This window comes from Helicoverpa zea, chromosome 3, assembly GCF_022581195.2.
Source record: "Helicoverpa zea isolate HzStark_Cry1AcR chromosome 3, ilHelZeax1.1, whole genome shotgun sequence".
Classification (NCBI taxonomy): domain Eukaryota; kingdom Metazoa; phylum Arthropoda; class Insecta; order Lepidoptera; family Noctuidae; genus Helicoverpa; species Helicoverpa zea.
The window spans coordinates 4,044,332-4,060,341 of NC_061454.1; the positions used below are offsets into that span (position 1 = coordinate 4,044,332).

Genomic DNA, 16,010 nt, shown 5'->3' on the forward strand with positions numbered 1-16,010 from the left:
GACCTACACACATCAAAAGTGTCTAGGGATCAAGCATTTTTATGCGGATTTCTTGAGATTGAGATGTGGCTTTGTAATAAATTTATGATTTTATAAATTTATATGGATCCTTTTTGGTGCATTTCATAATTTGAATCAGGAACTGTGAATCAAATTCGAGTAAAAGATGAAAATCAGCTGTCAATATTTTCCCTATAAACACATACAACGCATTGAAGACATTATTAGTGCTACTGTTTCCCTACTACTGATTAAAACCAACGTTATTATGGAGCGGCGACGTCATTTAAGCAGGGAAGAAATGCTCAGAGCCGTGGGAATGATAGAAGCTGGTTCCCGGCAACGTACTGTGGCTTTAGCTCTGAATACAAGTCAGAGTGTTATCAGTCGACTTTGGACACGTTACCGAAGCACTGGTACCGTAGCTGAGCGCCATGGAGGACGGTATCGCTGCACCACACGGAGACAAGACCGATACATTCAAATCTTAACTCGAAGAGCTCCAACAATAACCGCCATGATGTTAGCCGTGAGGCTTCATCACTCTTCAGGGAACTTAATTAGCGACCAAACAGTCAGAAACCGCTTGCATGAAGTGAACCTTCATTCCCGAAGACCGCTACGGGTACCACCTATAGCAATGCACAATCGTAGGATTCGATATCAATGGGCTCTTGAACACAGAAATTGGGCAGAAGAACAATGGCGTTTCGTGTGCTTTTCTGATGAGTCTCGTTTTGGTATGAGACCGGATACAAGACGTATACGACACTGGAGAACCCCTGGACGCCAACAGCGATTAAAATCCTGCCAGGAAGTCCATCCTTATAGTGGTGGAACCATCATGGTATGGGCGGGTATTTGAATCGGCGGAAGAACTGAGTTGATTTGGATCAGAAGCAACCTCAACGCTCAAATTTATGCTGAGACGATTGTATCAGACGTCATCGTTCCTCTACAAGTGCAAATCGGTCCCTTATTTCAATTAATGCATGATAATGCACGACCGCACACCGCAAGAGTTGTAAGACAGACTCTCGCGGCAGCTAACATCAATGTCCTGCCCTGGCCTGCTCAGTCGCCAGACTTGAACCCGATTGAGCATGCATGGGATATGCTACAGAGAAGAGCTCTGCCGAATATGGAGGGTATCCAGTCGCAAGAAGACCTTTTTTTGTTGTTGCAACGAACATGGGCGGCCATTCCACATCGTGATTTGGATGAACTCATTTTGAGTATGCCAAACCGATGTTCTTGTGTTGTTAGTGTTCGCGGTAGAAACACGGATTATTAATTGTTTAAGTTACCCAATAAACTTTTAAAGAAAACTGTTATTTCAGTCTTTTTTTTCGAACTTTTGTGTTAGTGTTTCAAATGTCAAAAATCCCTTTATTAGGAAAATGGCAAATTTCTTTATTAGTGCAAAGGTGACTTGGTTTATCGTTACTGTGACAAACGAAAACACTTTATTTGATGAATCCTTAAAGAAAATTTTAATTAATATCAATCAGGAGAAAAGTTATTGCAAAAATATATGTTGATCCCTAGACACTTTTGATGTGTGTAATTTATTATTTTCTCCAAATGTTATAATTTAGTACTAAATCCGGTGCAAATAGTGACTTAGAATACAAAAATGTACGTAAAGGTATTCGTAAAATATTTATTTTTAAGCAATTTATTATGGCGCTTACGATACTAGAAAACCGTGACTTCATAACTTTGAGATCATCACATACCTATTACAATAATTTAAACAATAAATACAAACAAAATATAGATAATTAGAAAAGTTAACCTTAATATTTTAATATGCCTTTTCATTTTTTTATAGTGAGTGACACAGCACATACAAAAGTAAATTCAATATTGCTGTCTAAACATTTATAAGTCTGTGGTCACCCAGATTAACAAACAATCCAATGTGACTGATGAAAGGCGAATTAAAATCGTAACTACATTATTGTTTCTGAAGTACCTCAACATTCCATTTCCATATTAGACAGTAAATTAAAAAACAACCACGCTCACTATGGAAAAACCCAGAGACAAAAAGTTACCATACCTTAAAATTAGTGCAGAAATAAAACAAGTGTATATTACTGACCATGTAACTGTCAAACAATGGTTGGACTGGCCGTAAGTAAGGTACTTATATTATGCTACTTTATGACAAAAAGAAGACCAGAAGTTATCTCACTGTGCAATAAAAAAAAACTTACAATAAGTTACAGTGCTAGAATGTGACATTTTTACATCAACATAGTAGAAAAACTATTGGAAATAAATGAGCACTCATATCAATACAAAAATCAAGCATGGTTGACACAAACAACTGACTGTGGTGTGACAATGAAGATAAGAAATTAACAACAATTACCTTGCCGTTTCTTTATCTATCTAAGTCTGTGGCTCGACATTAATGCTCAAAATAACAAATATGAATCTTGGGAGCAGGTAAAATGAAGCACCCTTAAACATATTATGCCAGTGTAAACTTGTACCCTTAAAAAGAGTATTACAGAGGATTGATTTTGTAGAGTTGCAAAAGTACAGTACTACGTGTACGTGATTCAAAGGTATGATAATAATCTTTGCATCGAGAAAGTTAATTTGCAAAACTCGCACTAGGCACTCTGACTGATGTTAAGAATGCGACCACAGGTACACTCCAGTCTAGATATTCCATACCTGTGTTCAGACGAGCAGCTGCGTGACGTTGGGCTCGGCGAGCGTGAGCACGGCGTGCGCCTCCACCATGACGACGAGCGAGTTGCGCGCCTCCTCGTGCGCCACGCCGTGCGCGCGCGTCGCGTGCGTGTACCACGCGCCCGTCGACGGGAGGACTGACACGCACCACTTGCATGATAGCCTGGGGATTAAGTCAGGAAATGAGGTAACTGTCAAGTTTCTGGATTTTTACCCCTATATGGAACTATTTGTACAACTATCTTTCGCCCGCGGCTTTGCCTGCATGCATGGTGTGTTGATAAAAAGTAGCCTATGTGTTAATCCAGATAGGTGATCTATCTACATACCAAATTTCAACCAAATCAGTCTAGCCGTTTTGGCGTGAAATAATAACAAACATACATTCTCACAAACTTTCACATTTATAATATTAGTAGGATCAGTAGGATAATGATAAATAGTAAACAATTGTCTTTTTGTTCGTTCGATTCTGCAGCTCCGGAGCCTTTCTCCGGTGCTGCAGAATCGATCGAAAAATTCTTTCACTATGTATTTGAAAGCTACACTAATCCCGAGTAACAGGCTATATTTTATCTGGGTCCCGGTATTTTATCCGGGAAAAAGTCTCACCGGGACGTAGATGAAACCGCGGGAAAACAATGCCGCAGTACAACGCAAGTGTGCGCAAGATTGCCGTTCTCACTTGCTTACGCATACTTTCTTACGATTGCTTAAACGAATGATTAACAAATTGGGCCCTATTGTTCATTCAATGTTATTGGGTGATTTTCAGAAAAGAATACCCTATGACGCACAGGAAATATTTTTTTTTTTAGTTCGTGAATTCTATTATATTTACTCTAATATTAAAGAATATATTGTTAACTAGCTAAATCTGCATTTTAAATTAAAATTATAATATGATTTTAAGAAATATTAAAGTTTTTCTGTCAGCGTATGATGCATAGTATTCCTGAACGTCACAAAATATGATTAATTAGAAATAAAACAAACAAGTATTAAAACGAAATCAACTTATGGTGGCATAAATATATACTTAAAATCTTTTAAAAACAAACAAAACGATAGCATAATTCTATAAGATTATTAAATAATCAGCTAAATAATTTCACTTTCGTCACTTCTTGGACATATCTCACTAGAAAAGTTGTCATTACTAATGATACCCGCTACAATTTCCAAAATCAAGCCTAGTGAGAAATTTTAGATACTAACAAAATACTATGATGCCAAAATAAACGCTATAAAATGAAAAATATATATTTTAAAACCATTTTTGTAACATCCAGAATATGGGACAGTGACTATTATGAAAATTTCGTGATGGATAAGAATAATTTGAGCAATGTCCACACTGCCGATTTCAAAACACAATTACAAAGAATAAAGTATTAACTCACTACATTTTTAGATATAAACCTTTACACACACATATATAAACAAAACCGATTAAATGTAAGCCTTTTCGTTTGATACCTACCACACGCGCGGACAGGACGCTCCCATAAATTATTTAATTGTACACTAAGCTTTACAATTCAAGATCGTTACGATTTTGTTCCGGTAGTATGTAACGTGACGCACAGGAGGTGACGTTTTTATCTCACGAGACTTTTAAAATTGAAAATAACTAATATTTATTTAAAAAACTTTGTTTTTAGCCTTACTAATCTAATAATGATGAGTTGTTTATGTTATATACAGTGTTATAGAGTTAAGAAAACAATTTATTAACCTTTTAAATACTGCCACTATCCGGAACAAAAATTTTGCGCGCCGATGACACCAACATTGTCGTCACAGTTTTAGCCTTAACTGACTTCAAAACGGCAATGGCGGAATCCTAATACGATCATAAAGTTGCCAAGAAGGTAGCAAAAACAGATGCTAAACTGTGCCCCGCCCCCTCCGCGTCTCCTGCCGTCGGGACGCCGATAAATGCAAGCACGTCGAAGCCTAGACGTGTTTACTCGGCTGCCGTAAAGAAAGATCCCGTTCAACGGCTAACCAAGGCTATTGTGGGAGCCCAGAGTCTCCCCGAAGTAACCCAAGGCTCGGTTCATCTTGAACCTGGCAAAGGGACGGCTGATGCAGATGGTTTCATCAAGGTGGAGAGGAAAAAGAAGAAGCCATCTAGTCGAAACCGATGCGGAACTGCATTGACGGGTCCGAACATGCTGTTGCGTCCCGCAATACCTACGACGCAGCTGTATGTTTCGCGTCTGCATCACTCCACGAAGGTCGAGGAGATCGTGGAGTATATACGTGTGAAGACCAACTGGACATTGAGAGTCGAGAAGTTAGAGCCGAGACACAACACGAATTTTAAATCGTTTGTGGTGCGTGTTCCGACTCAGCATCTCGACATGTTCCAAGAACAGTTTTGGCCGAAAGGTGTCGTTTTCCGGCGATTCCGCGGGAGACTACGTGACACCGCGCAGTGCAACACGACACCGCCTACTCGTGTCAACACAGTTTTAATTGTTTTTTACTTTTGTATGTATTAGTTTATTATTATTGTAATGTTAATTATTGTTTATGTATTGTATGTTCTATGGGCCTTAGTTGCCTGAATTAAAGGAATAAATAAATAAATAAAAAATAAAAAAAACACAAATTAGTAGATTTTGTCTTGAGTACGATATCAAATTCACCGTGACGAAACCGGATTTTCCGGAACAATGGTTTTCGTAGGACAATATTAAAATAATGATATTTCTTAAAATAACAATAAATTTATGGCATAAAAATTAAAAATACGTTTTTAGAAATACAGAGACTAAGTTCAAAAACTTAAACATACCCAAAAACGAATATTTTAGAAGTAAGATGTATTCGAAATCTCCAAGAGCGCCATGGGACACACGATATTTATACGTCCTCTTTAGGTTTATTTTAAATATAAAAATAACTATCCACTTTTTATGCTACATATTGATTTAATTGTACATTAAAATATATACCTAAATTTATCAAAAACTCACTTTCACACGTGCCATATAAAAAAATCAAAATAAAAATGTTTGAAGGTGTGGGACAGGCCGATTTTGCTAGGGTCAAGTTTTCTGAAAAACACCCTATTGCATATTCTAAGACAAGATAATTGAAGAAAATTACCTGTTAGTAACATGTCTAGATTTCACGTGTCTCCGTCTGTACCCCCAACTGTTGTACACGCGTGGACAAAACGGACAGGGAAATGATGGATCTGCAAAAACAGCAATAGATGTTACATTATAACTACACTATCCCAGAGTCAACTTTTCTAAGTTTTTATGTAATTTCAAGTATATCTTGGACACCAATGGCTGATGAAAAGGTGAAGGAAAACATCTTGCGGAAAAATTAAACAATAAAAAAATACACCAGAAGAAGGATATAAGTGATCAAATTTTTGAGACTATAGTTCGGCCATTCAGAGAATGCGTTCCTGACACGTCGCGATTGAACTGACGACGTAACTTTGCAATGGCGTTGCAGTTACGATAAAAATATTTTTGCTGGTTGTTTACCGTTTTAACAATTGAGGAGCATTAAAACAACATTATTATATCAATAATCAATGAATGTAGTTACGTCGTCAGTTCAATCGCGACGTGTCAGGAACGCATTCTCTGAATGGCCGAACTATAATTCATTGACTACAATTTTGTCTTTTTGATACACATAAAATTACATTAAATCTTTTACTGGTCACAGGAAAATCAGCCTCCTATTTTATTTCAACAGGAAAATAAACAACATGTATGCTAATATTATAATTACCTTTAGCATCAGTATTCACCAAATTTAGATTCTCCGTTTTTATACTCAGCGATTCAATTCTGGTTCCACTCTGCAGCACATTTTCAACTTCCTTGTCTATTTCAATTATTTCATCAGACGCATCACTGCTGTTAATCTTTTCGTTCAAACATGGTTGTGTGCTACTAACTTCGCTCTTATCAATTCTGTCACTAAGCATGTACGCCTTCTTGTTGAGACAATTTTCAGCACTAATCTGTTTCTTATCAGAAGTCTCTTCCAGTAAAGCAATATCTGTGTCATTTGTATTTTCTCCTGAATAATCCGTAAGGGGTGATTCTATGGGCTCAATTTTGAGGACAACATTCTGAAATTAGAAACCATACCTGAAATGTATTATCTATACTAAATACTAATATAATGCAGAGGTAAAATTTCTTTGTTTCTACACTATATGCTCTGATTCTTTCAACGTTAAGAAGCTACACTAGCCCAGAGTAAACTTTTCTAAGTTTGTATGTAATTTCTAAGTATATCTTGGACACCAATGGCTGATGAAAAGGTGAAGGAAAACATCTTGAGGAAACCTGGACTATGTAGTCTAAAATCACCAACCCGCATTGAGCAAGCATGGTGATTAATGCTCAATCCTTCTTCGCGTGAGAGGAGGCCTTTTGCCAGCAGTGGGACGATGCAAAGGGTGCAAATGGGTAACTATCCCAGAGTAAAATAGGTACGGGAAGTTCTCTTGGAAAGCAAGTGATCTATGACCAAATTTGGCCTTGCTAATTTAGATAAATACTTAAAAAACAGATCATTAGGCACTTGACGTTAATAAAAATGTTGTACTTACAGATTGCTTTCCATTGTCAGAGCTAATTTTGTGAACAGTTTCTGAATCAACCGTTGGTAAGCACTTTTTGCATTTATTGTTGTTGTCTTGTTCTGCTCTTTTCCTCTTCTTGGTTGCTCCTGAACCTTTCTGAAAAGTAAAGATATAAATTTTATATTACCTACATAGCTACATCATGAGACATATCTGGACTAGGAACTAATAAAGAAGTCTGTTGAAGAATAAAATTATAGTAATAAGTACTGCAACAGTAATGTCAGGTTTTAATGCCAAAACCGATAACTGAAATTTTGTAAGTTTGTCTAGGGCCTAAATACAGTAACAGCCACTTTTAATTTGGATGCGGGAAGACAAGTAGCCTCAGAATACAGGTAGAACCTAGGACAAACAGCTTGTATTAAAAGTTTTTTTTTTTTTTTCAATTTGCATTTAAAGAACTATGTTTAGTATCTTCTGGGATACCTACAATGTACAAAAAAGGTAATATGTAATGAACTTAGCAGGATGGATTGTTATTACACTCATGGTGAGTTGCACCATTTAACTTTAACAATAACGGGACCATTTTCAGTTGTCAAGCATGGACGGCATACAACTGGTTATGGATTGGTTATCGTTATAATTACATGGTGCAACTGGGTCTTAGTACATCATTAACATGGAGAAAACATCTTACATTTTGCTTCTTCTCAGCAACATCGTCAAGCAGAGCTATATCAGTATCATTTGTATTATCTCCGGAATAGTCCGTGAGTGGTGATTCCGCTGGCTCTAACTTTGGCACTAGGTTCTGAAATATGCAAACAATAAGATTTTTTAATGAGAACTGTTCTTTAAATATGGATATCACTGTTTTATAATTTTTATAATTTTCATAAATATAAGATATATTCAAATAAACCTTACATTTTGAGCAACATCTTGTCGGCCCTGTACAGATATACATTTCTTGCATTTACTGTTGCTGTCTTCATGTTCACTTTTCTTACGCTTTTTAGGTAAAGAGCTTGCTGACGTTTTCTAGAAAAAAATATTTGATTATTGTTAAACTTGTTACTTATGCACTGAGAATAGTATACTTCTACCAAGTGCAATCATGAGACTTGACCGCCCCTAAGACAACCCACAGACCACTTGATTTGACATGATGGAACAGTAATTAATACATTTGTAAATAAAACAATATGAATCTTACCTCATCTTCACGTGAAACCTCACTACCTGTAGATAAACCGCAAATTCTTAACGTTTCTGCAGTTTTTAACAGTATTGGTAGAAATTCTTCAGTCACATTCACCTCTCCGTTGTACATGAACGTCAGCAACGTCCGCAGAGAGGCCGTACTGATGTCATGAAGCACTATAATTGGATCCTTGTGGGGGTTTTGCTACGAAAAAAACGTGTGGGCGTTAGACCAAAAACTTTGCGTAGGGAATCCATATAAAGGCAATTTGACACATGTATACTCTGTTACCTGAAATATGGTCCTGAAAACTGAACTATTTGCCGACAGTATCACTTTATGAGCCTTAAAACTGTGACCCTCAGACACCAGAGTCACGTCCGACAAGCCTTCGTCTTTGTACAACTCTTTTACATTGAACAGAATGTTGCTCTGATAGCCATTCCATTTCAAACTGATTTCCTGATTCGCCATTATGTCTCGCTACGTTACCATAGGCAAATTTTCTTAGTTAAATCTAACAAAGCAAAATAAATAATAGAAAATTATATCAACGAAACGACGCAAAATTGCTTTGATTGAAATTGAAAGAAAACAATGCCACAGATAAATAATTGTGATTGAGCCATGTTACCAGTACAATAAAAAACGTCCATAAAACTACCTATTCACTTTTTGTGAAATATTTTGAATCATTGAATATAATGAATATGAATGGTTTATGTTTATAGCATCAAATTCAAGTTTTGTACTTAGGTATCATTATATTTATTTAGCTATTTATAAGGTGAATCTCTCATAGTTACCATTTTTTGTGCCGCGTCTATTATTTTTCTTATATTGTTGTTCTTCTCTTTTACCTAATTAGAAAATAAACAAGCATAAAAATCAAAAAGTCGACATAAACAAGCTATGTTGTACTGCATACATTTTTACCCAGCTTTATTTGATACCTACTTCCAAGCTACATGTTAAAATCTCAGACTTAATAAAATCTTGACTAAAAGACCATATACCAAACCAAACAGAGTCGACATTAAAAATGGAGTGTGGCGGCCAGTCATTGACATATTATATTCTAAGCTCGATGCGGCCAGTTTGAAAATGGAGGGAAATGTTATTTTACATTTTGCCTTTCGCCAAAAAATCGAAGCTGTAGATATAGTAACTATATACGGCTGTAGGTATATTTCCTGTATAAATATAATTAATATTTCATCAGTTGATCCGAGGTAAGAAGAACTGCCCATTTAATTACGTAGTTAGGTACTGAGCTACTACAAAAAAATATTATACGTTGAATGCTTCTTGTCGATGTACGACGTACGTAAACGCACGAACTACCTATTCGTGTGTCTGACGGTAACTCTTTTTAGTTGTTTGTTTTACTAGGATAGTTTTTGATAATATTTATTGTAAATATGTATTGTAAATATCTATGTAAATAAAACCAATACCGTTTATACTAATATAGTAGGTAAAGAGGATTTTTTGTTTATTTGTACCTACTCTGAAGACTCCGAAACTACTCATAAGGAAGAGTGTAGCGAGTTTCTAAGTGACAGGATATAGGTATTTTATCCCGACACGGGTCAGTTCCCATGGAACGCGGGTGAAATCGCGAAAACGACTAGTAGCTTCTTCAGTAGGTTTTATGTCGCAAGCATGGTAGTCCACAAATCATGTTTATTATCATTATCTTCTAACCCTGATCCTCAATCTGATATAGCTTATTACTTATAACTGCATTTCGAAATATTCTATCTTATCAATTAATTCTAAACTATGTATATTAATAACTAAGTATGTAGTTATAATAAATATGAAGATCACTGGCAAATGATAATAAATAAATGATAAAAAAGAGCTCGAAGTATTTTTATACTCTTTTTACGTACAAAATAATGACTATATTTTTTAATTATTTTAACATATCAGTCGGCCGGCTAGTTATTGTCTTATTTGAATAAGCCAATAGGTACCGTGATAAACAAACTAATATGTAGATAAGAATAAATCAAAGATTAATCATAATAAGTATCTATTTTTATCTTTTAATTTTTTATCTTTTAATTTTTGGTATGTATAAATTCAGTGACCATGAACTATAAATAGGCGGGTATCGAAATATTGAACCTCATGTTTTGAATGAACTTAGGTACTACCTATTTACTTTCGGATATTATGCAGATAGGTAATTGGTGTTAAAAAAATATTATAGGTGTATTTCTCCCTCTATTGTAAGTATATAGGAGCTACTATTTCTGAAGGCATCTCTAGTCTATATCTTTGTATACCTAATATATAAATCGAATAGGCTCCAGAACTGCTGAACCAATTTGAATTGTTTGTATGTTTTATCTGGGAACGGGAAGAAGTTTCCTCGAGACGCGGGCGAAACCGCGTGAACAGCTAGAAATCTCTACTATGGTTTCCTGCGTATCTACAAAAGTGCCTAGAAAAACAGAAGCTATCATCAAAAGTGCAAACCTAATATTTGTAATACAATTCTATCAAGGAATCTCTAGGAATCTAAGGAAATGTAATAAGTGGGTCAGCAAACAATATCCGAGCATCGCCCTGAAAGTGGCCTTATCGGCGCTAATCAAATAATCCAGCCCTTATGAAACTATTGTCTTAACTTTAGTCAACAGTCTATCAAAAACATTTGATGGCTCTTCACTTACTATAAAACTAATTTGAAGTACTGTTCGCAATTAAAAATAAATTCTTCATCATCAAATAAAATGGTTTGTTCATCGATATTCGTGTTGTGTTGCCTCGCGTTAGTGTGTTTTCCTCAAATTGTTCTAGCATTAGTTAATTATTCTATGCCTCCGTATTCTAAATATACTGCTTCGGATATACTGGATGACGCGCGCTTAGACACGGTAAGTTACTTATTATAATGATGTGACCTAAAATCATCACCTAAAATAACTGTTAAGTAAATAACTTAGAATGAAATAAAAATTTGATCCCTGATTTATCTTCTCTTACAAATAATCTTCATCATTTTATCCACAGTTTTCGTTGATAAAAAAATATGGATATCCATGCGAAATACATCGCGTGTACACTGAAGATAAGTATATTTTAGAGGTGCACAGGATACCTGGCAAGACACCCAATGCGCCGGTGGTCTTTCTCCAACACGGCTTGTTGTCGTCTTCAGCTGAATGGGTGCTTATGACCCCTGGTCGAGGACTTGGTACGAACTTTTTTTTATACTGTCTCGTAATAATCCCATGGATGGTTTTTTTATATATTCAAAGGTATTATAATGTTAGCGAAACTTTGCTTTAATATGTCTTACTAGACGTAAAATGGCGCCTAATGGTTCGAAAGCCCCTTCTGTAAAATTTTTAATTTCTAGATTTAAAGGAGACTGACGTGATACTAACTTGCATTGATTCCAGCATACATCTTAGCAGATGCTGGATACGATGTCTGGATGGGCAACGCACGAGGGAATACTTACTCCCGAAACCATGCCTCTATAAAACCTACATCTTCCTCTTTCTGGAAGTTCAGCTGGCATGAAATAGGTTACTACGACCTTCCTGCCATGATCGATTACGTCATTAAAGAAACTGGACTTCCTAGGATCCAGTACATCGGCTTCTCTCAAGGGACTACAGCTTTCTGGGTTTTGATGTCAACTAGGCCTGAATATAACAACAAAATTATTGCTATGCAAGCTCTAGCACCTGTAGCATACGTGGGGAATATTAAGAGTCCTCTGATAAAAGCTATAGCTCCGTTCACTAACTCTCTTGAAGTAAGTATCAATTAGGAATCTTCACGCACTAATTTTAAGATCTAGAATGATACTTATAATTTGTTATGTGATTCCAGATTGTATTTAAACTATTAGGGACTAACGAAATTCTCCCCAATGGCAAAATAAATGAACTTGCAGGACAGAGCTTGTGTATTGAAGAAGCCATCACCCAACCACTTTGTACAAACCTTTTGTTCCTTATTTGTGGATTTAATTCAGAACAACTTAATACGGTAAGTATGTCTCAAAAACAAAAAGATTATAAAGACTTATGTATGGTAAAAAAAAACAAATTGATATTTTATTTCTTGATTCTAGACAATGCTGCCAGTTGTTATGGGTCATACTCCAGCCGGGGCTTCAACGAGACAACTCATACACTTTGGTCAATTGTACAAGTCAGGGAAATTCGTACAATTTGACCACGGTTGGCTTACAAACAAACGAAAATATGGAACCTACAAACCTCCGGCGTACGACCTGCAAAATATCAGGACTCCTGTTTTCCTACATTACGCTGACAACGATTGGTTATCGACCCCTAAAGATGTTAAAAAACTTGCAAAAGAAATACCTACAGCAATTGGTCTTTTCAGAGTACCTTTATCTAAATTCAATCATTTAGATTTCGTCTTCGCCATAAATGCGACGGAGTTCATATACAACCGCTTATTGAACATAATGGCACAATTCAAAGACGAAGTATGAACTAACACATTATATTTCACGCCACTTAACACATACAAATACAATTTTATCTTGACAACGATGTATGTTTTCATCTTCACCTGTTTAAACCTGCGAAAACAAAATACCGATTTTTTATAAATTTCGTCGCAAAAATTCAAATTAGTCAAGTAACGCACATATACTGTTAAGTACTTACATGTACACTCGAATTATGATTCATGTATTAAACGAAAGTCCTGCAATATAAAGCACGGTATTAATTCCGTTTTCATACGAAAATTGTACCTACTGAAAATATTTTGTCGTCAGACCAAGACCGTACTGTGGAATTACTTGTCATAATGATAATAAGTAACCTAGTCTAGGTCAGTAGACGATAAGGTTTGAAAATCCTATAATATTTTAAATTAATTCATGCTTACTATCTACAGGTGTGTCTAAAGATAAATAATCAAAATCTTACGCAACGTGAATCAGTACTGGTATCTGTGATTGTGGAACACGAAGGCGCAGACTTGCTAGCATTCACTTTATGGAATGAAGCATTGATTACAGACTTTTTTTCACGCAACTTTCTCTCATAAGCTATACCCATTTCTCGTTTCACGATAGCTCCAAAAGTGTTTTGCACTGAAATGATTAATAAAATATTTCAACGTGAAAAGGGCTACACTGAAAAAGATAGAAATTCGAATGGAATTAGAATGATTGGGGTAGAAACATAGATGCTTCTGAATTAAGCAAAGTATCTAGGTAAGTTCCCTCAGGTTTCGAAATAACTGCTAGCAAGTATATATGCACTCTCCAAGTTTGTCAGCTGCAAACCAAACAGAATAATTTAAATCGTCATTAAAACACTTTGTTAGATATTAAGACTACCTTTAGTTAACAGCACAATAGGATCTTCTTTCCTACTACAGCAATCGCTCTCTCGACTAAGTCGTACTCCTTTATCTGGGTCGTTAGTTTTATGTAAAACTTGTAACAGAGAAATGTGTCTGTACGTCTGAAAATTAAAACTTTGTATGAATACATGATTCAATAAAAGATTACAAGTAGTTTTATCTATAGTATTATTCAGTACCTCATTCTTACAATTCTTCATTGTTATTATCATTTCTGAGTCAATTCCTTTGACTTCGCTTACATTCGGAATATCGTCTGTACAACATTCAAATGGTTTAGGCAATATAGCAACACTATCGTGTTTACTTGCACTTTTGAAAGGACTAAAGAATGTTGATTTCCATGAAGAATTTTTGTACACATTTTGAAGTTCAATTTTTAAGGAACTGTTTTCTTTTTTCAGTTTGTCTATTTCAGTCTTCTGGCAATTACATTTATCTTGTAACTTCTCGAGGTTTATTTTATAAGCATTAATTTCTTCGCTAATTTCATTACAATGACATTGCTTATCAACCAGTCTGACTTTTGCAGCGCAGTGCTTACTGCACACTCTTTGACTTTGTGACGTCGAACACGATTTATTCGATCTGCATACCGAAGGATTCGATATGAAATCAGTGTCTGTTGATCTGTTATTCTTGCAACATGGTTTTCTACAATCTTTCAGAGAACATTTTTTCTTACATTCAGGGAAACCATCTGGATATCCTTGCGGTTTAAAAGGACATGTGAGAGGTTCTCTTTTGCTTTTTTTTCCTTTCCAACAACAGGGAATTGGGAAAATAGCACGAGTTAAGTACGGTGAGATATTCCTCACAAACATGGCCTGTTGCACCATTTCAGTTTGCCAAACTTTTGCAACAGACCGCACACTATCTGTGCGACAACACTCATTCTGAGCGAGATCCTCATCTTTTGGAATATTTACATGAAAGATCTTTTCGATAATGATTTTCCAAAACATTTTAATGCTTTTGAGGGCCTCCAGGCATCGGTCACAAGGCCAATGGCTAGTTTCAAATTCCTCCTGGAATCATTTGAATGCCGGTTCTATTATCATATCATTGGTTTATGTACCTATAGAAATTAAGCAATCCTACACAATTAATAAGATTAAAATACTTAGAAGCGACACAAAAACTACTTACATCGTCAAAGTACTTATCGAAACCCTCTTCATTTTTTAAACATTCCTTTATAGCATTACATGAATCACAAATGCTATCTAGCACAACTTTTGATTTACAATCGGGATGACAACGGGGCGTGGCCTGGAAAGTTGAAAATCAGAGGTTTCAATTTTAGGTGGTAGTTCTTAGAAAATATTTTTTTCATAATTTTTCTTACCCTGCCTCGGCTTCTGCATGTCATGGTTCTCATGAAGCTGGCTAAAGTGCTCGTGGGTAAAACGCAAATAGGCATATCGCACTTTATCCATTCCCTGAGGTAACGATCGCGCGCCCGCACGTCATGACTCCATGCTCTGACGTCGCGGCAAGACTCGTATGATTTGATCTTACCCTCGTTGCGTGAGCACAGTCGTAAGTTACTCTGACCTATGTAATTCATTGAATTCATACATTCGCTAAACTATTTGCCGATCTTATCTCCATGTTGACATAAAATTTTGAGATCCAAAACGATGGTACCAATTTGAGTGTCAATGGTGTCAAGTATGTAAGTCCATACGTCAAGCAACTTTTTTTATAAAGTTTTCTGAGAAAGTATAGGTTCTCACACAAGCCAAAGCAACAGCGAAAATCAAAATGAAATCTGTTTTTATCGTACCTAAGTTCTTCAATTATTATAGTGTTAACATGTTTATTTTCTATTGAATATAAATAAAGAAGTACCTAATTTCGCATCAAACATTTTCATTATTTACATAGGTACCTTATATAACCTCGTTGATGTTTAATTGCAGGCACTGCAAACGGAAGAAAAAAAAATTCAAATATGACATTCTATTTCAAGTCACAATTCCGCCTCGATTTCTTTTGACAGTTCAAAATATTTGATAATTTTCGTTTATACACATTTTGCCGAAAGTTTATTGCAAAACAAAATAGGTATTTCAAATCGTATCGTTATGCGTAAAATGGATGGCGGAGAAAAGTAGCATATATTTATATACATGT

General features: G+C 35.7%; 3 protein-coding genes across 3 annotated transcripts; 1 reads left to right on the forward strand and 2 right to left on the reverse strand.

The window, feature by feature from the left end:
- Positions 1–1,645: 1,645 nt before the first annotated feature.
- LOC124646030 (protein tramtrack, beta isoform-like) lies at positions 1,646–9,076 on the reverse strand. The gene is made up of 8 exons (XM_047186047.1): positions 8,784–9,076; positions 8,505–8,696; positions 8,216–8,329; positions 7,986–8,099; positions 7,310–7,438; positions 6,478–6,823; positions 5,830–5,920; positions 1,646–2,872 (listed from the first exon to the last, which is right to left on the reverse strand). The coding sequence occupies exons 1-8, from the start codon at positions 8,964–8,966 to the stop codon at positions 2,698–2,700; spliced, it is 1,344 nt and encodes a 447-aa protein (XP_047042003.1). The 5' UTR covers positions 8,967–9,076; the 3' UTR covers positions 1,646–2,697.
- A 1,231-nt stretch (positions 9,077–10,307) lies between these two features.
- LOC124646338 (lipase 3-like) lies at positions 10,308–14,012 on the forward strand. Its single transcript, XM_047186463.1, has 5 exons — positions 10,308–11,383; positions 11,520–11,703; positions 11,912–12,273; positions 12,351–12,509; positions 12,595–14,012. Exons 1-5 carry the CDS (start codon positions 11,240–11,242, stop codon positions 12,982–12,984), a joined length of 1,239 nt encoding a protein of 412 aa, XP_047042419.1. The 5' UTR covers positions 10,308–11,239; the 3' UTR covers positions 12,985–14,012.
- LOC124646339 lies at positions 12,980–15,752 on the reverse strand. The gene is made up of 7 exons (XM_047186464.1): positions 15,220–15,752; positions 15,021–15,143; positions 14,051–14,899; positions 13,846–13,972; positions 13,430–13,596; positions 13,163–13,202; positions 12,980–13,074 (listed from the first exon to the last, which is right to left on the reverse strand). Exons 1-6 carry the CDS (start codon positions 15,448–15,450, stop codon positions 13,176–13,178), a joined length of 1,524 nt encoding a protein of 507 aa, XP_047042420.1. The 5' UTR covers positions 15,451–15,752; the 3' UTR covers positions 12,980–13,074; positions 13,163–13,175.
- Between the last annotated feature and the right edge of the window lie 258 nt (positions 15,753–16,010).

Bases quoted from the DNA above. Each gene is read 5' to 3' on its own strand.
- LOC124646030 (XM_047186047.1), bottom strand. From the start codon at position 8,966: ATGGCGAATCAGGAAATCAGTTTGAAATGGAATGGCTATCAGAGCAAC. The intron at 8,100-8,215 runs GTAAGGTTTATT...TGCATATTTCAG, and splicing joins GACAAGATGTTGCTCAAAAT to AACCTAGTGCCAAAGTTAGA. The intron at 7,439-7,985 runs GTAAGATGTTTT...TTTACTTTTCAG, and splicing joins TTGCTGAGAAGAAGCAAAAT to AAAGGTTCAGGAGCAACCAA.
- LOC124646338 (XM_047186463.1), top strand. From the start codon at position 11,240: ATGGTTTGTTCATCGATATTCGTGTTGTGTTGCCTCGCGTTAGTGTGT. The intron at 11,704-11,911 runs GTACGAACTTTT...CATTGATTCCAG, and splicing joins GACCCCTGGTCGAGGACTTG to CATACATCTTAGCAGATGCT. The intron at 12,510-12,594 runs GTAAGTATGTCT...TCTTGATTCTAG, and splicing joins ATTCAGAACAACTTAATACG to ACAATGCTGCCAGTTGTTAT.
- LOC124646339 (XM_047186464.1), bottom strand. From the start codon at position 15,450: ATGAATTCAATGAATTACATAGGTCAGAGTAACTTACGACTGTGCTCA. The intron at 15,144-15,219 runs GTAAGAAAAATT...TCAACTTTCCAG, and splicing joins CATGCAGAAGCCGAGGCAGG to GCCACGCCCCGTTGTCATCC. The intron at 14,900-15,020 runs GTAAGTAGTTTT...AAATGATTCCAG, and splicing joins TCGATAAGTACTTTGACGAT to GAGGAATTTGAAACTAGCCA.